General features: G+C 38.0%; 1 protein-coding gene and 1 non-coding gene across 2 annotated transcripts in view; one reads left to right on the plus strand and one right to left on the minus strand.

Annotated features, from left to right (window-relative positions):
* Positions 1 to 23,851, plus strand: part of HDAC9 (histone deacetylase 9) — an 835,653-nt gene extending 811,802 nt beyond the window's left edge. Inside the window, exons 27-28 of the mRNA XM_037056286.1 lie at positions 11,922 to 12,069; positions 22,568 to 23,851. Of these exons, the coding sequence (XP_036912181.1) occupies positions 11,922 to 12,069; positions 22,568 to 22,607 (188 nt within the window). The 3' untranslated portion in view covers positions 22,608 to 23,851. The remainder of the gene's footprint in view (positions 1 to 11,921; positions 12,070 to 22,567) is intronic.
* On the minus strand, positions 12,733 to 12,871 carry LOC118993784 (U4 spliceosomal RNA). The gene has a single exon (XR_005067939.1). It is a non-coding gene; the product is annotated as a U4 spliceosomal RNA (small nuclear RNA).
* Positions 23,852 to 25,310: the final 1,459 nt, after the last annotated feature.

Here is a 25,310-nt window from a genome sequence, read left to right on the forward strand (position 1 = left end):
AAGATATAAAGTCAGTGAATTTTATGTTACATGATAAGGGAGGAAGGGACGGAGGAAAACAAATATTTGCAACCCAATATATTCATGACAAAATAAGAAGGAAATACTCATGACAATTAGAGTCCATGTTACTGTGACTAGTCATGTGATCACAGTTGGTATTCATAAGTACCCACCCACTTCAATCCATTCTGTATTCCTCTTTCCTTCACCAAGCACCTCAGCTACTCATGTTACTCATGTTCTTTACCTGATGGAGTGACTCAAACCTTCATTCCTGAAAGGTAATGACTGCCTAGATTGGGTGGCTGTAGTTTTCCATCGACCTTATGCCAAGGCATGGTAGTACTAAGAGATGACTAAGGGATCACCTGTATTCCACACATGGTCTCCTTACTTCCATTGAGAAGAAACAGCCCAATTTTGCCTTGGTTTTGGGGATCAGTCACCCCAACAAGCACCAAAGTCCTTCCTCTGCCTTTTGATTCGGAGTCACGAGGAATGCAAAGTGGCAGGGTGACCGTCTTAACTTCCATGGCATCATGGTTCAGTGGAATCATTGCCATGTCTCCTGGTGGATGCTTTTCTACCTTTGGAAGTAAGACCTTTAGGCTAGCAGAGCATAATGTCACCAGAATAGTAAGCAAAAGTGTTCACTAGTTGATCACTAAATATAATAGATGCCACTTTCATTTCCACCCCTTGGTTCTATGGATATGGGTGAAATGGCACCATCTAAATCAAATCCATCCTTCTGGAGAACCTTGCCTGAAAGATATTAACACCTGGATTGCATGGAAACCCATTCTTCTAAAGGACATTCTACCATTCTATCAACACAGCCATCTCAGTTTTTCTGTCTGTTAGGTAACCCACCTTGCTTTAGGCAGTGGAGTGCTGCCCCTTGGTTTCTGCCACCTGGGATCCAATCACTTCCATTGCATTTAGGTACCCTAATTCAGCAATCACTGTTCCCACTGTAAGCCATGGTCTATGGAAATGAGTAGTCACAGGCTCTTCAAGAGTGCCAGGACTCTGCTCACAGGGTTAGTTCTCAAAGCCATAGTGAAAGGCGTGTCTTCTGGTCCCTCCCAGAGTGAGTCAGTCCATCTTAAATGACAAGCCCACTTTAACATTCCAATCTTCCTCAGTCTTTGAATCCCTTGTCATTGAACCAAGGCAGGTCAGATATTTCTAAATCACTCACCTTGCAGTCCATGTTTTAGACAATCAAACAAGTCAGCTGTTAGAGCCCCTCATGGCTCCCCTTACTGCAACATTCAATGCAGAATCTCTATTAAGTGAGCTGAGCCTGTCATCCTTTGCCTAAGTCCTTTTGGCACCATATATTCTCTCGCTAGAGATGCAATATGGGTAAGTTGTTTTCAACCTCCTCAGTTTTCTCACCTGAGAAATAAGGAAAATGAAAAAATCTATCTCATAGGTAGTTTTGGAATTCTATAAAGTTGCATGCAAACACACGTTATCATAGGCACTCAATAACTACTTATTATTATTTTACTTATTGTTGTTTTTGATTCAGAACATAGTCATCTCTACATGATAACTCTAAAAATTTATATTGTCAGCTCAGACCTCAGAGCTGAGTTCCAGATGGTTATTCAAGTTCTAGCTCAGCATCTTTGCCTTGATATCACAAAGGCACACGTAATCAACATGTCCAAAGCCATTGTCATTATCTTTGCTCAAATGTCTTTTGGGTTTCTTGATTCAGGTAGGTGGTACCCCATACTTGCTGTTTGGCTAGACAGGAAAGTAATAATTATTCTTCATGTTGTTCTTTACAATGCTGTCTACTTATAGTCCATTAGCCCATTCTGTTTTTTTTAATACTCTTTAAACATCTCATTTATCCATCTATTTATTTCTGTTCCTATTACCACTGTCCCAAATCAGGCTTCTATCATCTTTCTCCTGGACTGTTTCTATATCCTACAAAGTGGTCTACCCATTTCCACTCTAGCTTTCTCCAATTTATTCTCTAAATTGATGCCAGAGCAATTTTTTACTAAATAAGGCATGCTAGTCTATGTACCTACTTGCTTTAAACCAGAGGCTTGCAGATGTTAATTCTTCCAATCCATGAACACGGTATATGTTTCCATTTGTTTGTGTCCTTGATTTCTTTCGTCAAAATGTCTATACTACCCAAAGCAATTTACAGATTCAATGCAATACCCATTAATGTATCAATGGCATATTTCACAGACATAGAACAAACACTTCAAAAATTTATATGGAACCATAAAAGACCCCGAATAGCAGCTGCAATTTCAAGAAAGAAGAACAACGTAGGAGGGATCACAATACCTGATATCAAACAGTATTACAAGGCCACTGTAATCAAAACAGCCTGGTACTGGCACAAAAACAGGCACATAGACCAATGAAATAGAACAGAGAGCCCAGAAATAAACCCAACTCTCTATAGTCAATTAATATTTGACAAAGGGGGCAATAACATAAAATGGAGTAATGATAGCCTCTTCAACAAATGGTATTGGGAGAACTGGAAAGCTACATGCAAAAAAATGAAACTTGAGCACCAACTTACACCATACACCAAAATAAATTCAAGTTGGATAAAAGACTTAAATATAAGCCGTTAAACCGTTAAAGCCCTAGAGGAGAGCATTGGCAGGAAAATCTCCGATATTCCATGCAGCAATATTTTTACTGATACGTCCCCTAGAGCAAGGGACATAAAGGAAAAAATAAACAAATGGGATCTCATCAAAATTAAAAGCTTCTGCATGGCTAAGGAAAGCAGTATCAAGATAAAACGAAAGCAACAGCTTGGGAAAACATATTTGCCAATGATACCTCAGACAAAGGTTTAATCTCCAAAATATACAAAGAACTCACTCAACTCCAGTCAAAGAAGACAAGCAACCCAATTAAAAAATGGGCAAAGGACTTGAACAGACATTTCTCCAAGGAGGACATACAGAGGATCCAGAGACACATGAAAAGATGCTCGATATCGCTAACTATCAGAGAGATGCAAATTAAAACCACAATGAGATACCACTTTACACCAGTCAGAATGGCTATCATAAACAAAGAAACAAACAACAAGTGCTGGAGAGGTTGTGGGGAAAAGGGGACCCTAGTTCACTGTTGGTGGGATTGCAGACTGGTACAACCACTATGGAAAACAGTATGGAATTTTCTAGGAAAAATAAAATGAACGTGCCTTTTGACCCAGCAATACCACTACTAGGAGTATATCCTAAGAACCCTGAAACACCAATCCCAAGGAACCTATGTACCCCAATGTTCATAGCAGCACAATTTACAATAGCCAAGAGTTGGAAGCAACCTAGATGCCCACTGGTAAATGACTGGATCAAAAAGCTATGGTGCATTTACACAATGGAATTCTATGCTGCAGAAAGGAAGAAGGAACTCCTACCCTTTGCAACATCATGGATGGAACTGGAAAGCATTATGCTGAGCGAAATAAACCAGGTGGTGAAAGACAAATACCATATGATATCACCATTAACAGGAATCTAAACAACAAAACAAACAAGCAAACAAAATATGACCAATGACACTCAAATAAGGAATAGGCTGACAGGGTCCAGAGGGGAGAGGGGAAAGAATCACAGGGAAAAAGGGGAAGGACTCACATGAACAAGTATAAAGGACACACGGACAATAACTAAGGTGGGGGGCAGAAATGGGAGGGAGGTAGGGAGCACTGGGGGGGTGGCAGGGCTGGGAATATAAGACAGAAAACTGTACTTGAACTAGAATTAAATACAAATAAAAATTTAAAAAAATAAAATAAACCAGAGGCTTGTAAGGATTTTCTGTACAATATTAGGCAGTAAATATATGTGTCATTGCGTTTCAACTGTTTATTCCATTGTAGCAAGGAAGAAACTATAGCCAATATGTGATGAGTGTGGTTGTTTCAATAAAACTTTATTTACAAAACCAGGGTGTGAGAACAATCTGATTCCTGAAAAATGAGAAATCTGAAACAAGTGGTATATGGATGAAATATTGAAATAACAGACTTCAACCAAGACACCGACCGCATTCCTGCGGGGAGGGGACATAAGGAGACCAAATGGTAATGGGAAAAATAAAATACAGATACAGTTTTCCAAAAAGACAGCTAAATTTCTGTGAGGAGTGGAGGAAAAAGTATTCAACATTCCCTGCCACCACGAGTGCTGCAGTCACAGCTGTGACATGCATGAAGCCACCAAGCTGCCAGGAGGTGGGGTTGTGGTAAACACAGGGAATCAAAGATCAAGTATAGATAAAATATATTCAAGAAATAGGGGCAGCAGTTCTGCATGCAATGTTTATAGTCTGAATTTTTTCTACAGAAGCTGTCAATTATTTCACATCCCAACTCCACAGCTATTTATTTTAATGGGTAGTTACGTATTTTAATTTTGCTATTAACACATTGGTGGAAATGTGCTCAAAAACAAATGTGCATGTTAAGATTGGGGGCTTAATTGTTATTTCCCAAGATAAATTGGCAATTAACATATAACTTGCACAAAATGCACAAAATGTTTGTCAATATTCATCATTCAACTTGGGGACATAGTGATATTGTGAGTGACATGAACACTGAAGATGCATGCTGTGAAATCAGTGGCAGCATTTACTTTAAAATTTACTAATTATTCAAAACAAAACAAAAACAGAAACTGAGACCAAGGGAGATTATTGAACAACTGCAGTTGCATAAAGTGCATTTGGGTATCATTCTATGACACCTGACTTCTCATTTGGATAAAATCTCTATGCTTCTAAATTTTTAAATGTATATTCACCTTTAAGTTTTTTTTTCAAGCTCCAAAGTGAATTAATAATTGTTAGTTTATAACAATTAGTTTAGAGGAATATTTTGGTTAAATGAGACAGTGTCCTCATATACTTCAAATAGGAAAATCAAATCTAATAGTGGTTTTTATATTTTTTATTCATGGACTCAAGGGAAGCTGTGTAAATAAATCCACCAAAAACAAAACATACTGCATTATTGTGAGTACTGTTGTAAACAACAGTGAAAATCTAACATTGACAATGAAATCATTTTATTTTATGTTACTATGCAAACTTAAACTTTTGGGGAGCACAGCTTATTTATAAAGAACAGAAATGTGTTTGGTATTATTTATAAAGAACAGAAATGTGTTTCATGTACAAAACTTGTACATTTTATAACAATAAAAATTTAATAATCTTTTGTAATTTCTAAAAAACCTAAAAGAGTATTTGCAGAGATAATGGAAAAGGGATTATAAATTTGATGGAAACTTGCAAATCCACATATCCATGAAACTCAATGTATGTCAAGCAGAATAAACATGAAAAAGTCACACTGAGGAACATCATAATGAAATCTAAAAGAAACCAGAGGGAATATAAAATCATATTACATACAAGGAAACAAAGATAGAGATGGTTACGTAAAGATATAAGAAATCTTCTGAATCTCAAAAGTATTAAGTTAGGTGAAACAAGCCAGATATTAAAGACTTCATGGTTTCACTTACATGAAATTCTAGAAAAGGCAAAGGTATAGAGGAAGAATTTCAGTGACTGGTAGGGGCCAAGACAGAGAGTAAGAAGTTGACTCCAAAGGGCCAAAAGGAACTCTTTGTGGTGAAAAAAAATTATATATTTTGATTGTTATAGTGGTTTTATGACTGTACATATTTGTCAACATGCATCATAACCTGGCCTCAAAACTGGTAAATTTTACTGACTGCAAACTATACTTCAATGAAGCTCATAAGAAATAGAAGTAAAATAAAGCAAAATTTCAGCTTTTGAAGTTTTTAGAATTACAATGAACAGTGTTACAAAAAGGAAAACATTTAAATTGATCCCTAAGAAAACAATGATAAATGAACAAATCGAAGGATAAAAACCATGCACTAGGTTTGATTTTGAAAATCAGTATAACTGGACATTCAAATATGTTTATTTGTTTACTGATTCACTGATGAAACAGTTCTCTAGCTAGATACATTTATATTCTGTTCTGGTGGAATGAAATTGAGAAGTCATATGATTTTCTGCAGCATCTAAATTCAGTAAATAAAATGTTGAAGAGTCATAAATGGAGAAAACATTTTTGAAAAGTTTGGCTTTTATAAAACATTTGCCAAAGAAAGGTATTATGAAAGGACAGAAAAGACAGTAGTCATGAAAATGTTTGGTATAAAATAGTTGCTCATTTCAATACCTGAATAATTTCAGTGAAAATATTCTGCCTATAGCAGAAATTACCGCGAGCTTACTGGGTAGCACTGCCTTGCAGAGATAGTATGTGTCCACCAAAATATTATAGTCTCTTAAAAAGAGTAAATAAAAGATGCCACAATTTCAAAATTTTAACTATTAAATTCCACTATGAAGAAGATTGCAGGCAAATTTTTGAAAGAGTCTAAAATATTTAAATCACTTAAAAGCAAAAATACAATTTTCATAAAAATACCAATAATATTCTATCAGTGAGAGAGATGGCCACAAAACTAACATGTATGAATATTTACCAACAATTGTAATTTTGCTTATGTTATTTTCTAATGTTAAGATTATATAAAGAAGATGCTTATTGTGCTTGTGCATGCATTATGCCATTTTTTAAATTTTTAGCATGAATTTTAGTTGTGAAAATAATTTTTGAATATGATATTTTATAAATCTACTGATAATAATTAGTTGACCAATAAATGAAAAATTGCATAACAATTTTTTAGCCCCATTTTTAACCTCAAAAATGCACCAATTTGGATGAAAATAACCTGGTCACTCTATCTACACTCCACTTTTCTTTTTTCTTTTTAATTATTTTATCACTGTTCAAGTACAGTTATCTGCATTTACTCCCCACCACTTGCCCCCCACCCCAGCCATCCCCACCTTGCTCCCCTGCTTCCACGCCCCCTTGGTTTTGTCCATGTGTCCTTTATAGCTGTTCCTGAAAACCCTTCCCCCCATTAGCCCCGATTATCCTCTCCTATCTCCTCTCTGGTTACTGTCAGTTTGTTCTTAATTTCAATGTCTCTGGTTATACTCCACTTTTCAATGCATCTTTATTTTTTCATACATAGTGTTTTGAATCCCAATAAAATTCTCCGTGTGGCCCCACAAACTGTATCTTTAAAAAGTACTAAGAAGCTCTGAGTTCTAGCAAATTCATGATTTAAGGCTCCTTGTAAATCCCAAGTGTTAATAATTTTTTAAGGTCGAAGGGGATAGGAAAAGATTTAGGTCAGTATCAGCTTCTTCTCCTATGAGAACACAGTGTGTAATGACAAAAGGCAACATCATTCAAATGGGAAGAGCAAATCTGAGAAGCGACTCTGAAGGTCCCCAAACCATGATTGAAGCAGGAGGTCCTGGGGTCAGGAGGTTTTGAAAGCATCCATGAGCTTGGGCTGCAAAACCTCTTGCTAGATGGGTTATTTCTAACACAGACCTTCCTGTGTGAGCAACCACCTATTTTTCCAAATTGCACATTACCAAGAGTGCCCTGGTTTACACTGAAGTCTGGCTATCCAGTGCCTGCAAGAGATCCTCTCACGGGGCTCAGTGACACTCCATCTATGGCCTCTGTCTCTAACTCTCGACTTTCTGCATTCCATTACCTAGCTTTTACCTTTATTTTAGATTCATCCTTTGCTTTACCTTTACCAGACAAAGCAAAAATGCAGAATAATGAAGGCCAAACAGTCCAGAAGTGCTGAGAAATGAGAAACTTTACATAGTGGGAAAAATGAATTAAGGATAGAGGAGATGACCATAGAGGGAGTGTGTGCATCCGGTTTTAATGGAAAGCTCTCTTTGGCCAGCTTTATTGCCTTAGGATAGCAACCCAATAGTGGCTGGCTACTAATTTTTTACTTTATGAGTAGCATCTCCAGAAAACTCTATTAATAAACCTTGGTTCATTTCTCTTATGTGCTAATGGGCATATTATTCCCATGCCAACAGATAATGATTTTCTTGCACATGTTTTTGAAAGGGAAAAAAAATCCTACCCATTCTGTGAAAATATAACACATAGGGTTTGAATTGTCTGCATAATTCAGTCTGTGCTATACACACTTTAATTATTCTACATTACAGAAGGAGATAGTGGTCATAAATGCATTATTAACGTAGAATATTTCCCTTGTTTTTATAGGCTTTGCCGGAGGTCATATTGAATTTTAAGTTTGGGGTTATTTCTGAGTCAGGAACCTCATATACATTTGGATAAAAGCCAAACTTCTAACATTTATTCTTAACTTAGCAGAATATTTTATACATGTTATTCAGAAAGGCCTCAGCCATTTACAATATTTCTTACTACTTACACACATAAAGACTAAACTTCGAAATATCATTGTCAGTTATTCTGCTGAAAGATTGTTATTAATGATTCACATCTTCTGTCCTGATTGTGTTTGTGGGATAAAGATGTTTGTTTTTTCTGTAACCGAGAGCTCTCTTCTTGAAGAAAAAGTACGATGCTCGAAAATTGAAGCCCTTGGTTACCCTAGGTGTGCCACATTATCTAAAAATAAGTGTTTGCTGACCTCTTCAAGGGTCCATAGGCTCACAGGAAAAGAAGGTTTTCTGCCACACTAAATTTATTCTAACATCCAAAAGTGATACATAATATGAGATCAGAAGCATCACAGTTACTGAGAATGGAACAGAAAAAGACCTTGCTTATCACCACACCCATTCCTGTCACTTTATAAATGTGGAGAGTGTGCCCCAGAGAGATCAAATGACTTCTCCGGGACTAGTCCAGTGTCTTCAATCTGGGAATCATGACTTTTAGCTCAGGGCTCCATTTTCAGTGGACTTTCTTGTTTGTACTCATAAATGTTAGCACTTGTCTCCAGTTTTACACTAGCTTTGTCAGTGACTAATACCTGGTAACCAGATCTTGCAAAAGTGCAGGGCTAGGAGAAAGGATGAGTAGAAAAAATTAGTCTCAACATGGTTGTCTCAGCTAGTGCAATAAATTTATGCCATTAAGCCAATAAATGGCTCATTGACTGACTCATATATCTAAGCAACAAGGGTAATATGTTATTACCAAAGATGGTTTCTTTGTAAAGAATATATATCATTCTTTGGCAATGTCTATTAGGAAGAGGGTAGGGGAGAACTAAATAAAGATGGACCACAGACTACAGAGAAAGAGATGTTTTGGAATCAAGCAGTCCAAATTGAGGGTTTGAGCTTCTCTGCTTGCTAGCCATGTAACTGTAGAAATAATTACCTAACATTACCTACATAGTCATGAGGATTAGTGAAATTGTAAATTATAAATGTGCAGACACCTGGCACAGTCCTTGACAATACATATTCATAATATCAATATATACTCATATTCACATTATGATATAAATATAAATAATATGTCAATATATATAATATATGTATTCAAAACTTAATAACAGTAATTCCTCTTTCTGTAGTGTTTATAACATAATTTAACTGATACACCAACAGCTACCTGTTGTTTCAGAGGCCCCATGTTAGTCATTCCAGAGAATAAGAAAAGCATGTCAACCAGCATTGACAATTTTGTGAATATCATGAGCTAAAATAATGTTTAATAGTAATATTTTCTGAAACTCATTACAACTGAATGCACTTATAGATAGAGCACAGCATTCCAACTAGGGCAAGATTATAATGACAGTGATCTAGAGAAGTTTGGGCCTTGTAATGGCTCTGTCAATTCAGGGTCATCCTTCAAAGTTGAGAGAGGTGGGAGGGGCACTCATGAACAACAATATGGTGATTGCTTGGGAAAGGGTGTTATGAAGGGACTAAATGGTAATGAAAAAAATATAATAAAGATTATATACTTAAAAGAGAAGAATAAGCCAAGATACATTCTCATTGCCCAGCTCCCAACCCTCTTTTAGTCCATCTCCTCATTTCTATTCTGTCACTTCCTCTTAATTAAGAAATTATCACTTCCCCCTGGACATTTGCCAAGATGTACAGCTGATTTTTTGCCACCACTCTCCTCACCTTTCCATCCATCGTGCATGACCTCTCCAGAGGGATCTTTTACAAACTTGAACCCAATGCCCTGTGTGTTCTGCTTATAACATGGCCCTCACACCTACACATTGAAGTCCAATATCGTTGGCATGTTGTCAAAGATGGTGTGTTAATTAGCCCATGCCTATCCCAGCAGTATCATTTACCACATCCAGACATTTCCTATGTTCCAGTCGTGCCTAACAGTGGGCTTTGTACCCCAATAAACTATAGGAATTCAAGTTTCTACACATCTGTATACACTATTTTCTTTTCCAGGGATACCTCATCATCAGCACCTCCCTCTATTTCAGCTTCACTAACTTCTGATGGTCTTTCAAATACTCGGTCAAGTGTTATTTTTTCTGGCAAGTCTTCTCTCACCTTCCTGCCATCATAAGTGTATGTTCTACTTGTTTCCTCTCAGGAACACATGGGCCTTCTCTATACAGAATTGTCATTGTTTGTTAACTAAAAGTGCTGTCTCAACTAGACCATGAGTTTCTTGATACCAGAGAAGCACCCTTGTGTCCTTCACATCTGGGACAGGCTTAGCTTTCAAAAAATAGTGGTTCGTGGGTTCATTCACAGTTAAAATTGCTATTATGCGATCCACATTGGAAGATTTGTGATTCTCAGTCTTTGGTCAGAATAAGTGATCACAGCAAGGAAAGTAGTAATAGTAGTAGACAGTTGCGTCAGAAGGTTCTGTTGGCACAGGGAGCGGGTGGGGAGACTGGAGATCTCCCAACACATTTATTCCTTTGTGAAACAGTAAGATAGGGAAAGGTCAGTCATGAAATGTTAGTTGGAGCTGGAATGATTTGAGGCCCTCCCCTTGCTTTGAGAAGCAGAAATAAAGAGCCACAGAGGGTTGCCAGCATGAGGCAAAGCTGGGTCCAGAACCCAGTTTTCTTGCTTTCCAATCCAGTATTCATCCATGTGCCTTTTCTACTCTAATGGAACTTTTTTTGAAGTAAGCAAACAATGCATGCCAACTCTCTACATAATTGGTCAGGCTACAGGGATAGTGCTAACCTCGTGAGTCATGTTAGCACGGAGGGAGATTCTTCTGCTTTGATTTGGGGCTACAGAACGCTTTACAAAAATAGCTTAGGGGCTGCAAGAAGGTCATTAACTCTGCTCTTTCATACGTATCCCACTGGCATGTTCTCATGAAATGACCTCCTATTTTCCCCTCACTCTCCTTCCCTGCCTCAAAAAAAGAAACATCCCGGTGACATATGGAAGGGTTCCAACATCAGCCAGTGTGTATATTAAAGTTTTAAATCAATTATTGTTCTAGTGCACACCCTGGGGTTAAGAAAGAAAGAACATCCAGGACTAACAAACCTGATGGTTCTGGCAAAGCTGCCATTCAATTCATGCTGGCATTTCTGGCTTTTTCCTTTTCTTTAATATTCCAGCTTCATTAAAAAAAAGTTAATGGCTCAAGTAGCAATTTTTAACATTGCTATTTCATTCAGTTTCTCCAGGAGACTTCTACCTCCCAGTCTCTTGAGGCTTTCCCAGGGGCACGGTGCCCAGCATTTGCCGACTTAGTTGCAGAGACAGCTGTTGGTCTGATAGTGAGTTCATTGGACCCGGATTATTCCTCACTGATTACCTTCTGAGCAAGGGAGAGACTCGGAGTTGGGCTTGTGAGCACTTCACAACTTGGCCTCCTTAGACTGAGAAAGAAGACAGTCATAATGGTCAAGAAACCAAATTACAACTGGGAATAATATGGTGAATTTTAATCTGTCAACCACTCTGGGTTAGACCTACGTGAGTATTCTGATTAATACTGCTCTAACTAAAATTTCAATAACGGACAATGTGTGTGATTTTCTCCCTAGGCAAATACTGGAAGTCAGTAAGGATGGTGGCTGTGCCAAGGGGCTGTGCTCCAGCAGGGCCTCAGTTGCAAGAGGAGACAGACACCGTTTCTGCCCTGGCCTCCTTGACAGTGGACGTGGAGCAGCCCTTCGCTCAAGAAGACAGCAGGTATGGATCCAATGTGGGCAAATCGTGCAGGTCAGTAACATCCGGGCTCATTGTTAATGTTCGTGAACCTCGCTCCAGACTCCTCCGCCACGTGTCTCCTCCATTTCTACCACCTGTCTTCTCCAAAGCCACAGATGCCGCAGCACATGCTGTCGGCTGTCGAGAATTCATTCGTTGGTTTCATTCTTCATGGGACACACAGAGCTGGAGCATGTGGTTGCAGTTCACAGAGAAATGGAGGGGAGGAGATAGATGTGAGAAAAATCACTTCTCGGTGGATAATTTAGTGCAGATTATCATGGAAAGAGCTGCGAATGGGCTTGCCTTCTGCCCTAGTCGTCTTTATCTTTCCAGATGTTCTTTTCTTTCCCTCATCATTTTGAAATTACTGATGTAACACACAGAAAAAGGGAGAGCAGAAGCTAGATGCACTGCTGGCCAGTTGCACAGCCTAAATAACGACAGGCTCCTTAGATGGCCGGCCTTGAGGTACAATGATGAGATGAGGATGGGATTTGCCTTCAAAGGAGAACGTGTGTAACAGAAAGTGTGGACTTGAGTCTGAATTTACCTTACATTATGTTAAGAAGGGGTTGGTTTAAGTCTACTATGACCAAGGCCGCCACAAATGTGTGTACACTAATATTGGTACTTTCTTCAGCTGACTTCAAAGTCACATTTCCTCAATTCAAAAACGACTCAGGTGAGGCTTTGCTAAAGCTCTGCCAACTTGCACTTTAATTAGCAATAATCGCACCTCGGATAAACCTCATTGACTATGATACTGCCACTGCGCAAAGCTTCCAACTTGCACTTTAAAATTGCTTCTGAGAATGAAACTGGACTCCCTCCGTACATAACATCACCATTAATTACACAGACTCTGCTACCAGTAGATAGCTTGGCAGTTTTCCCAAGAATGCACAAACTTGAACAGTTTTAGCTTGCTTGCTCTTACTGAATATTCAGAGTTTAATGGATTTAACATCTTGCTTGGGTCAGAGCAGGAGATACATTGAATAAGAGATTTCACTTTTATGCAATTATTTTTTCTTACCGTAACCACTTAAACAGCAGATTACCAGAAGGGAAAAAAAGAGTTGTACAGTGTTGTATTAGAAGTCATCATCATACGGGCACCTGGAATGTAAGGGAAAACTTATTTTATGTCTTTGATAATATGAACTAACCCCCTGCCGCTCCCACCTAAGAACTGAACCAAGTTCATAATCCAAAGGTGTTGCAATTATTCCCAAGGCCAAATACAGTTAGTTTCTGTCATTTGAGGGCTATAAAACTGAGGAAACTAGCATCTGTTCATGTTGGATATAAAAGGAGAATAGCTATTCTTGAAACTTCATTTAGTATAGAGAAACAAAGCTCAATCCCAACCTGGGTGAAATGAATTATAAGTAATTTTGCCAATTAAATTGTGGAGCTTAGAATAATTAAGACTACTAAATCGTGTTATAAACCCTAAGAAATGTAACAGTCTCAGCGGTTTGGCTGGAATTAGCTCACTAGCATGCTTGTTTAACCAGGTAACCAGTGTGCTTGACTCCTGGTGATCCAGAGGGACTTGATCCGGGCTTCAGTTCACCGTGGTTTTTAAACTTCATCTCGTGGCGGAGAGAGCATGGGAATGGGAGTGGTTGGATGTCCGGGGGAACCGAGCTGAAGTTTGTGGCCTCCATTCATATTTGTTTATCTGTTTTAGAGAGATTGTATCAGTTTTGATTGAGTTTTCTTGCAGAAAGGAAAATAGTTTTGCTTGAAATATTTTCTATGGCTTTGAACTCACTTTTTTTTTTCCAGGAGAGGGAAAGAAAAATTATTCTAGAACTGGCTTTTGCATTTCTATTGAACCATGCATGAATTTCATCAGAGAGAGAGAAAGCCTGAAAGCCACAGAGTCTTTATTCTCTTCAGGGGAATGCTCTCAGAATTGTCCCCCAACTCAGTAGAGGAAAGAGGACTTTCAGAAGGAGATAAAAAAGGTGGAAATGTTCTGGGGCCTTTGTGATGAATGCGATATTATAAGTGCACAGGAAATTGAGAGATTAGAAAAATCAGAGAGCTAAATGGATGGAAAAGGGTGAAGGCAAGATTCTTTTTATAGAATATTCTTGCCAGTTATTTTGGAGGATATATTGGTGTTTGGAGTGAGATGACTCATTTTGTACTAAGATTTTGGGTAAAGCAGCTCTTTTCCTGGCCAACTCATATCTGACTCACTTACCACTGGTGAATAAGGGATAAAATGCTCCTGGCTGAGAACCATTGTAAGTATTTTTTGTTCATTTTTCTTGGATGGAGGTGGGGGTGGAGATGACAGCACAGTGCAAACAGTCATTTCATTTTTATAACTCATTAATGGACCATGAAGAAGAAGTTATTAGAAAACAGTATGTGGGCATTCATTTGGGGGATGATTGACTGAAATACAGTTTCAAGACCTAATTTTCAGGTGGCAAAGGACTTGAGTGGGAAAAATGACTGGTAGACCAGCAGAAACAAAAACAAAAACAAAATATGAAAAGAATGAAGTGGGGCTACATTATATGTTCAAAGAATATTAAGTAGCTAGGCTTGGTTTTATATAGAGTATTATTTTTAAAAGAGAACTATGATCTTAAAGGTTTGTTTGCCAGGAGACTGTACCTTTGAAAGATGGTAATTTGCATTGGTCAGATATATGTTTCAAATGCTTCTACTTTGATGAGACCAGTACTGTGTCCGGGTTTATTCTTGGATGCCAGTTCAGGATCTGCTAAAAGTCAAGAAAAAGATCTATCTGTGAATTAAGACTTCAGGATGATTGATAACTGAGTTGTTGGGAACACAACTGAAAGTTAAGTTTTCAAATGTGAGTTTGACCTATTGATTGTAGTAGGGATCATGTTACATGTATTTTCAATACAACCCAATCTGATTGTTTATTTAATCGTTTCATTTTCAAATTCAGGTAACTTTTGTCATGAATGAGATGGTTTCAAGTCATTATGTAATATGGAAGCATGAGAAAATATGTAATTCTGAGCCTGGCCATTTTGTTTTTTGAGTAATTATTTTGTTCATGTGTATGAAAAAAAGTGTAACGCTAAACTAGAAAATCCCAAGTATCATCTGCTTTAGCTTTGAATGGCCTATCTGTACTGCCAAGGACATTGATAACCCTGTTTTCCTATATCTGAAGATCTGTATAGAGATATAGACCACTATTAAGAATATACATTCTGCCCTGGCTGGTGTGGCTCAACAGATTGAATACCAGCCTGCAAACCAAAAGGTTACCAGTTTGATTTCCGGTCAGGGCACCTGCTTGGATCGCAGGCCAGGTCTCCGGTGGGGGCGTGAGAGAGGCAACCAACTGGTTTCTCTCACACATCGATGTCTCTCTCCCTTTCTTTCTCCCTCCCTTCCTCTCTTTCTGAAAGTTAAATAAAATCTTTTTAAAAATATAAATTCATGTCTAATATACTTAGAAAATCAACTTCATTTTTCTTCCTTTAGGAGTGTGTCTCCAAGGCTTCTAGAAGCTAAAGTATTGTACAGATGGTGCAGGTTTCTGACTTTTTCTCTCTGATCCCATTATTTTAAACCCTTGCCTATCTAACTAGCCAAACATACCAATATAAATGTTAGCCTTAATTTTCATCCAGTGTCAGCAAATCCTTAGTTGAAAGGAGGACTGAGATTTGGAGACTCATGGTAAAAGGAATGGCAGCCTGTCCCATGGCATCTTCTTCTTTCTCTTCCTGGGACCTTTGGTCTCTGTTTTCCGTGCCAAACATGTAGTCCTGTGGCTCATGTTAGTCCTGTGACTAACATGGAGTCCAGACTTCGTATGCAGGGGTTAAATCCAGTGTCCAGTTATGTATTTCAGAGTTCCATTCTGAATTCTTTATTAAGAAGTGTTTAATTTGGAAACAGAAACACAGTTAAGTCGAACCATAACTAAAATGAAATGTATTCCAACGTGCGCTTCCCATTGTCTCATCTTAGTCTGCACTCTTTCGTACCAATCTTCTTACCATCACAGAGGAAGAGCAGAGTGAAACTGTAGATAATAATAGCTGGTCTAGATAATAATAATAATCTCCAACTTAACAATTGTGTTGTCAGGGACAAGGTTACTTATTTCTCTGTGTTTTTCTTTGTCTTTAAAATGAAGGGAAAATGTCATAGGGTTTTGAGGATGAAATGACACAAATACACCTTAAGACCTTAACAGAACCCCTGACACATAGTAAGCACTCAGTAAAGGTTGAGCTTTATTATTGTTTTCTATCGTATTTCTTATTCCTCAATTTGGTCCATTTCTCTCCTTCCTTTAATTACATTGTTTATCACCCAGTAATCTGTAATATTAGAATACAGAGGCTGTGCCTGGGCATCTATATTTTTATCTGTTCATAGGTTAAGTCAATAGTACAGTCATTAAAAATGAGAGTTTGACAAATAATCACTAAGCAATCAATTGATTCAATTAGCTGCTTAGTTGGCTTAAGAACTTTCATAATGCCAAATACATTGTAGGTAATAAACAAATACTTCTTCAATGAATGAATCCAAAGACAGAGACAAAATATCATAAAAATGGTAACATAACATTTTGTAATACCAGAGCTCTTCTTATCTCTGTTTATGTTTTTCGAAGGAACAGGTGTTTTTTTATATTTTTATGACTTTTTAAAATGTGTATTTTGTGTTTCTTTTCTTTCACAGTACTAATTGACAATGTTCGTTCTCAACTACACTGACTACTCAGAATCTAGAGCACTAGTGTCATAAACACGGATTGACTGAGGAAGTGTAACAAAGGAAGGAGGGGGAGGCAGAGTGTCTGAGGGGAAAAAGGCATGTCTTTCTGGGGAGAGGAAAGCACGGGGGCAATGCTGGCACATTCCAGGATTACCCCTCCCTTGTGGAAAGAGAAGGGAGAACATTCAGTTATGCGTTCTTTATACACTTCCGGACAATGTTCTCTCTGTGAGGCAAACATTGGGAGCCAGGATCACAAAGCTTCCCTGCAGCCCTCCAAACATTCACATACTTGGGGATTATATTAGTTCTCAATTGCTATCTTAAAAAAATCACTACAAACTTAGTGGCTTAAGAAGACAAAAAGGTCAGAAAGCTGACACAGGTCTCTTGGGCTAAAATCAGAAGGTTGGAAGGGCTGGTTCCTTTCTGGAAGCTGCAGGAGATCGGTTTCCTTGCCTTTCCTAGTGTCTAGAGGCTGCCTGCATTCCTTGGCTCAGGAGCGCCTTCCGCTTTCTTCAAAGCCAACAATTTCTATCTCTCTGATCTTTCTTCAGTCACCACATCTCTCTCAGACTAAAGAAAAAAAGCTAGGAAAGATTCTCACTTTTAAAGACTCGTATGGTGATATTAGACCCACTGGGATAATCTAGGATAATTCTCTATCTCAAGGACCTTAACCTTAATCCCATCTGCGGGGTTGATTTTGCCTTGCAAGGCAGTGTATTTATAGCTTCCAGGAATTTGGACGTAGATATTTGGGGGCTATTATCCTTCCTAGCCCAGAATCAGACATAACAACCAACGACAGTAAGTGAAAAGTCACTTCATAGATTGAGCTGCAGATTGAAAGAAGACCCAACACAGGCCAAGAACTGGGGAACAAGTCACAGGACTGGGACAACTGAGCCAGAGGTGATTTGACATAGTGAATAAGAAGGAAGGCATCCAAAAGAGAGACAATAGCTTGCGCAAACTATCCCTCTCTTTTTAAACTTCTGTTGCCAACACTCAGTCCAAAGTACCTTCATCTTTCCTCCAACCTCACAGTACTTCCTTTATTAATTCCCACATCCACTTCGCCTTCTTTTTAGTCTGTTTTCTACATGGCAATCAGAGAGCTCCTCAAAATGATACAAAAAACAACTAGGGACCAAATCTTGCCATGTGTCTGCTTGAAATCCTTCAATGCCTTCCACTGCAGTAGCATAAAGACCATCATTCTTAAGAGGGCCCGTAAGCCTGTCCAGTCAGACCCTCTCCTTCCCTGTGTGTCTTAGCTCTGTCATTGTTCCTCTTTGTGCTGTGATCTGCTTTTTAGCAATGACCTTGTTTTATTTTTTTAAACTGAGATATGCCTTACATAAAATAATATGCACATAAAATATCTATCTAAAAACAGATAATATTTTTATCTATTCCAAACTCATACACACAACTCAGAATAGGATCAGGAACATTTTTATCACCCATAAAGTTGCTTGTGCATCTTATTAGTCAATGGCATTCCCTCCAGAAGTAACCTTTTTTTTTAGTTTTAACACTGCAGATTAGTGTTACTAGTTCTTGAATTTAATCAAAAGGGGAAAATGTAATACATATTATTTTTTGTCTGGCTTTTACTTTAATAAGCCTAATATTTTTGAGATTCACCCAATCACCAGTGTGTTCATTTTTATTATTGTGCATTATTCTAACGTATACACAAACCTTAATTCCTTTATCATGCACCTGTGGATGGGTATTTCACTCATTTCCCATTTGGGGCTATTCATTTTTTTTCTGATTTCTTTAATTGAGATATAATTGACATGTAACATTATGTTACTTTCAGTATTAGATATTTGTGTATATTATGATATGAACACCACAATAAGTCTAGTTAACATTCGTCACCACACATAGATACAATTTTTTTCTTTTGATCAGAACTCTTAAGATTTACCCTCATAGCAACTTTCAAGTGTACAATGCATTATTGTTGACTACAGACACCGTGTTGTACCTCAGGTCCCCAGGACTTCTCTTATAACGAACCTTGTACCTTTTGACCCCCTTCACCCATGTGGCCCCACCTCTGGCAACCATCCATCTGTTCACTGTATCCATAAGTTTAGGGAGCTTTTAGCTTCCACATAGAAGTGAGACATACAGTATTTGGCTTTCTTTGTGACTTACCTTACTTAGCATAATGCCGTCAAAGTCCATTCATGTTTTTGCAAATGGCAATATTTACTTTTTTTGTAGGGCTGAATTATTTACATGTATGTAATGACAAGTGTTGCTAAGGATAAGGAGAAAAGGAACATGATATAAAGGAAATGTGATATATATTTATATATATATTTATCACATTTTCTTTATCCATTTATCTACTGGTGACCACTTTGGTTACTTCCATGTCTTAGCATATTGTAAATAATGCTGCAATGAACATGGGGGTGCAGACATCTTTTTGAATTAGTGTTTTTATGTCCTTCAGGTGAATGCCCAGAAGCAGAACTGCTAGATCATATGGTAGTTCCATTTTTAATTTTTTGAGGAACCTCCACACTGTTTTTCATAGTCATCGTACCAATTTGCACTGCCACCAATGGTGCACAAGCGTTCCTTTCCTCCTTATCCTTATCAGCACTTGTCATTTCTTGTCTTTTTTTATAATAACCTTTCTAACAGGTATGAAGTGATAGCTCATCGTGGTTTTGATTTGCATTTTCCTGATGATTAGTGTTGTTGAGCACATTTGTCCGTCTTTGGAAAAATGTCTCTTCAGGTCCTCTGCCTTTTGGGGCTGTGATGAATAAAACTGCTATGGTTTTTTATTGTGGCATAAAGCACACAGTGTTTACCATCCAAACTGGTTTTGATTGTACAGTGACTACTAGTAACTGTATGTGCATCGCTGCACCACACATCCCTGGAACGTCTTCATCTTGCAAAACTGCAAATTCAATTCCTATCAAACAATCGCTTCTCTTTTCCCCTGTTTTCAGCTCCTAGCAACTACCATTCTCCTTTCTGTTTCTAAGTATTTGACTACATTAGATCCCTCATATAAGTGGAATCCCGCAGTGTTTGCCTTTTTGTGACTCAGCTTACTTAGCATAATATCCTCAAGGTTCATCCATGTTGTCGCATATGACAAGACTTCTAGCTTTCTTATGACCAAATACTTCAGTGAAGGAGCATGCAATTATCTCTTCAAGATCCTGTTTTCAATTCTTTTGGATGTATACCCAGACGTGGAATTGCTGAATCACATGGTAATTATATTTTTAATTTTTTGAGGAACGTAGTCTCTTTGAAATTTTTGCTCGAGTTTTTATTTTGTGAACACAAATGCGCAATTGCTCTGATACATACCTAGAGGTAGCACTGCCAAGTTGTAAGGGAGCCATATGTTTTACTTTGCAAGAAACTTCCAAAGTGCTTTCCAAAGGGCTATGCCATTTTTCATTCCTACCAGCAATGAATGACAGTTCCAAATGCTTCATATCCTCACCTACACATTGTGTAATCAGTCTTTATAATTAAGCCTTTCTAGTGAGTATTCAATGGTATCTCATTGTGGTTTCAGATTTTCTCTAAAGAGCCATATTCTTGTTCACATCAGGCCTTTTTGGCACATACCCTTTCCTCTGTTTGGATTACCTTTCTTGTCTTCCGTATCCTCCCACTAACCCTATACTAACTGCTCCATTCTTTTCCACTTAGAGTTTAGAGCCCAGCTCAAATATTTCTGCCTCTTCTTGGAAAAGGTTCACTGACCATCCATCCCAATATTAGGTCAGATCCCCCCGTTATGCTTTTTATGTTTCCCCTGTAGTTCCAATACCTAGAGCAGAGCCAGGGTGCATTATATACATTCAGTAACTATTTCTTGAGTCAATGAAAAATTCTGTAAACTGAGGCATGCCAGCCTTTATGGAGATGTGAGGCTTTGAAACAAGCCCTCACAGCTGTGGGAAGGTAAACTAGGACTGCCACGCTGAAAGGCGATAAGCTACCAATTCAGACACGGGAGATGTAGGACATAGTAATCCCGCTCCTGGAGGTGGATCCTGAAGACATTCTCACCCAAGGTCATTAGGGTACATGGACTAAGAAGTTCGCTACCACCTTATTAATGATGGGTGGATAGGGGGAGTCAAACCCTGCCCTGTGTGGGGAGCATGAATAGTTCAAAGGTGGAGAACGTACACAGTGGAGGTGTCATGTCACACGTGGCAGCTACAGGCCGGAAAACCTAAGTGCAGTACTGAGTGAGAAAATTCCGCAAGGTGAATTATGCCTGTGTATGTAAAAATCAAGTTTACATGAAATAAAAAACATGTGCTCATAAAACAGTAACACGTCGCTTTGGAGAATGCCCTGTGGACAAAATCGTATACAAAGCAGCATTAGATAGCTTGCCTTGGAAAAGAAAGAGGAAGTAAGAGATAGGGGTTAAGTTATATCAATAGAAGTGTCTTAATAATGTCATTGATATTAATTAACAAGTACTGTTTTAAAAATCATAAGATATGAAACGCCCATTTAAGGGAAAATACAAGAATTTAATTGTATGCTGTGTCTTATCCCAAGTTAAATCCTCTCTGCTCTTTATTTGCGCAAATTATTATAAGCCAGAGAAAACTACCATCCACCTGCATGTGGTGTTTCCCTGTGGTGGCCTAGTCATGTCTCTCTATCTGATGCCGTTCAGCACAATTTTATGGGTATGTTAGATGATGAAAGGACAGCTCCGAAGTGTTAAATAACTAAACGTATCACAGTGTTTGTTATTTATGAGTCAGTTTTACCTCCGTTTTTCTCACCTGCACTAATTCTGTAAGAAACATCTTTTTCCTCCTGGCCTTAAACCTGAAACCACAGCTTCACGGAAATGCAGTCATAACTTCAACTGTCACTGAAGTAGCAACTGCAGAGCTCAGACCCAAACGCAGTTCACCCTGCATCTGAAATTCCAGTCCCATTCCCTCAACAATCCAGCCACCCTCATGTACGTGGATTCCTACTACCATTTGTCCTTTTGGCTAAATCAAGAAATCATTCTAAAAGTTTGCCTTTAAACACCCTCAGAGTGTTACTAAATTAAGGTTAAATCTCAAGTATAAATTTTCAAGCAATTAGTTTTGGTTTTACCCGAGCAGAACACCCCACAGATGATGCCGAAGAAAAACTATTTACACACGACCATAGTGCCTTTCAAAAGTGTTGGGTCTGTAGCAGCGATTTGCTAATCAAATTCAGAATCTGATTTGAAATGCCTCCGGCAGGCAGCCAATCCAGTTATGAAAGAACAGAAGCAAAAACCAGAGCCCTGGTGAGTTCCCCGCAGAAGCTAGCTGGGTCCTTTGCTCTAGTGAGCAAACTGGTTCCATAGGAAATCACTGCAATTGCTCCTAAAATAAAATATCATAGTTAATTTTTTTCAATAAATTATTGGACTGTACGAGATACAAAACATGTACATTTTGGAATCTAGAGTTATAAAATATTCTGACATGTTTTAATATAAACAGGAACATTTCCAATGATTGCTTGGATCTAAAATGTTTTTCCACTTGACATTTGTTTATACTTCCTAGGAAAGAAACTCTATTTATGGATAACTGAATAACACAAATAAACATTAGAAAGAGCTGAAAAATCAGCTTTGATTATGCATGAAAATCTACAATGTCATTGTGTACTCTTATGCCGTATTCTGATTGCCTGTTTATTTTTACAGAATCTCGGGTGAGCCTATGGAAGAGGAGCCAGCCTTGTGAAGTGCCAAGTCCCCCACTCTCCCCCCGCCGATATTTCCTGTGTGTGACATCATTGTGTATGCCCCCCACCCCAGCACCCTCAGACATGTCTTGTCTGCTGCCTGGGTGGCAGAGATTCGATGGAATATAAACACCGGGCACAAAATTCTGAACAGCAGCTTCACTTGTTCTTTGGATGGACTTGAAAGGGCGTTATAGATTCCTTAAATGTAACCACTGTGATTCTAAAGTTACAGTAAACCACGATTGGAAGAAACTGCTTCCAGCGTGCATTTAATGTGCTGGGTGACCCACTCACTCCCAGGCCTGAAGTATGAAGTAGAAACGGCCAGTACAGCATTAGATTCTGTTAATTACAGATGCTATCACAGCCAGTGAAATTTGGGGCAAAACCTAGGAAATACTTTTTTCTGACATTCTGATCCGTTTTTTATTGGATGACTTTTCGTCAAACAGTCTCACACTGTTTACAGGATTTGCTTTCAGCTACGAACAGATAGCAATTCCCGACAGATCGCAGGGATTTTGTTTTGTTTTGTTTTGTTTCTCTTTTGGCCTTGGTTTTAACACATGGCTCAACTCTTGCTAGTTACGAGTTCAAGATGGAGGGACTGGGCTGAGGCGTTTTCAGTGGAATAAACCATGCTACATCTTAAAGTCCGAATGCCAAAGGAACCTCAGACACCGCATGTAATGGTGCGACATTTCATGTCACCTTTTTAAAAATTAGACCTTATTTCCCTAACATCCCTCTCTGTGTGCTTACACACACAGGAGGCTTGCAACTGTATTGGGCATGAGCTCTGCCTCCTCCTCTCCCTTGCTCTGATGACAGTAGCTCTGGCATATGTTCCATGGAGAATTTCTAGCGTCTTTGAAAACTTTTCAAAGGTGGTCTTAATCTGTTCCAAATCTCTCCAGAATTTATTCTCTCAATTCTCTTATCCTGCCCTACATCACTTCTTTTTTTTACCTTTCATCCATCCTTCCTATAGAAAAGCTGAAGATTACCCATGACCTCCGCAATTGCTCAGGAGCCTTGAGTATTGACATTTTTCCTAACGTTTGTAGGTTAACACAGTGCTTGGTCTAATGTGTTCTTATAGCTGTGAAATCATTGAGGTGAATATGGCTTAAGCAATGTTAGTGAATTTTCTAGATCTTTGAAATGTTAGTGAAGGCATTGCCTTTTTGAACTCCTCTTGAATTGAGTTAACCTTGAAGTTGTACCTTTATGCAAAAAAAAAAAAATGAACTCCTCTTGAATTGAGTTAACCTTGAAGTTGTACCTTTATGCAAAAAAAAAAAAAAATCAACCATAAACTTAACCTTTGCACATGTGGCCTTAGTGTCAAAGACTAAACATGACGGACATTTATTTGTGAGATTAAAATTCACTTACTAAATATAAGCAGGTTACCCCCCGACTATCCAGAATTCTACTTCAGTGTATAACTCAAACGCATAAATATATTGCTATAGAATACCTCGCAGTATTTAATATCTGACAATGCTTTTGAAAGAGTCGATGTTTCTTTTTATATATTTTCCTAACTCAAAGGATATATTAAAGCCATAAGTGAAGATTGTCATGCTTTTATTCAGAAATCTGAAAGAAACCTTAATTAAAACAAGGCTTTAAGGAAGGCCATGATATGAAAGATATGGAGCAATATGGTTTTAGTTAAAGAGGACTCTAACCTGTAAATCAAAGATGAAAGATTTCACTCAAGTAGAATTATATAACTCCCTTTTGTTATACAGTCAGACCATATTTTTCATTCATATGGTTTTTTTAGGATTACCATTTTAATTTTAAAGACTTTTATTACATATACAAAAATGGCTCAATACTTGGTTTAACATCTTAGAAATTTGAGACGCCCTTTGAAATAGGAAATCTGAAATGGAATGTAACTCAGTATTAGGTAAAAATTACTTTCATTGAATAAAAGAGTAAGGTCAATCTTGATTCACAATAGTAATGAACTTTTTGTAAAAAAAAAAGTCATGACATTTTCAGAGAAATTCATGCCAATCATATTTGTTAGCTCTTGTTATTTTTCTGTAATTCTTTGAAATTTACTTGAATAAAACCAAATAATGGAGCCAAAGGGATTTTTAAAAGCCTCCCCTCTTTACAACAGAAATTTATATCATTTTAATCAGAAACATAAATGTGACTATTTAAAATAAATTGATGATTATAAATCTCTATTACTGCTTTCAATCCTCCCAGATATTTGTAGATGCTGCATTAAAAAAAAGGAAATGGTAGCGTGCAAACATACCAATTTACCAGTGTTTCCTGCAATAATTTTGCTGCATCCTTCTGCACAGCCGTGGGTCTGATAGAGCCAAATCCCTAGGACATCTGCATGGTTACTTAGATTTAAAACACAACAGATTTAAAACACTTGCTGTGTGATACTGTACCCACCTGGTTGCACAGAGAGCTTCTCGAATACACAGAGAGGCAGATAAACTGTGAAGAGGATTAATCACAGCAGAATGTAGTTGTGAGAACAGAAGGCAGTGCTTTCTGATTCTATCCTAACAAGGTGGAGTGTAGCCCTGAGGGACAGAACAGATGCTTTGGGAGAATCACAACATGTCTTGGAAATAGCCAGCACTTTTCAAAACCATAGTGTCAGTTATAGTTTTCTTGACTTATCCACTTAACTTTTATTGCTCAGAACAGTT

This window comes from Sturnira hondurensis, unplaced genomic scaffold (assembly GCF_014824575.4).
Source record: "Sturnira hondurensis isolate 20B ecotype Veracruz unplaced genomic scaffold, ASM1482457v3 Scaffold0008897, whole genome shotgun sequence".
In the NCBI taxonomy this organism is placed as follows: Eukaryota; Metazoa; Chordata; class Mammalia; order Chiroptera; family Phyllostomidae; genus Sturnira; species Sturnira hondurensis.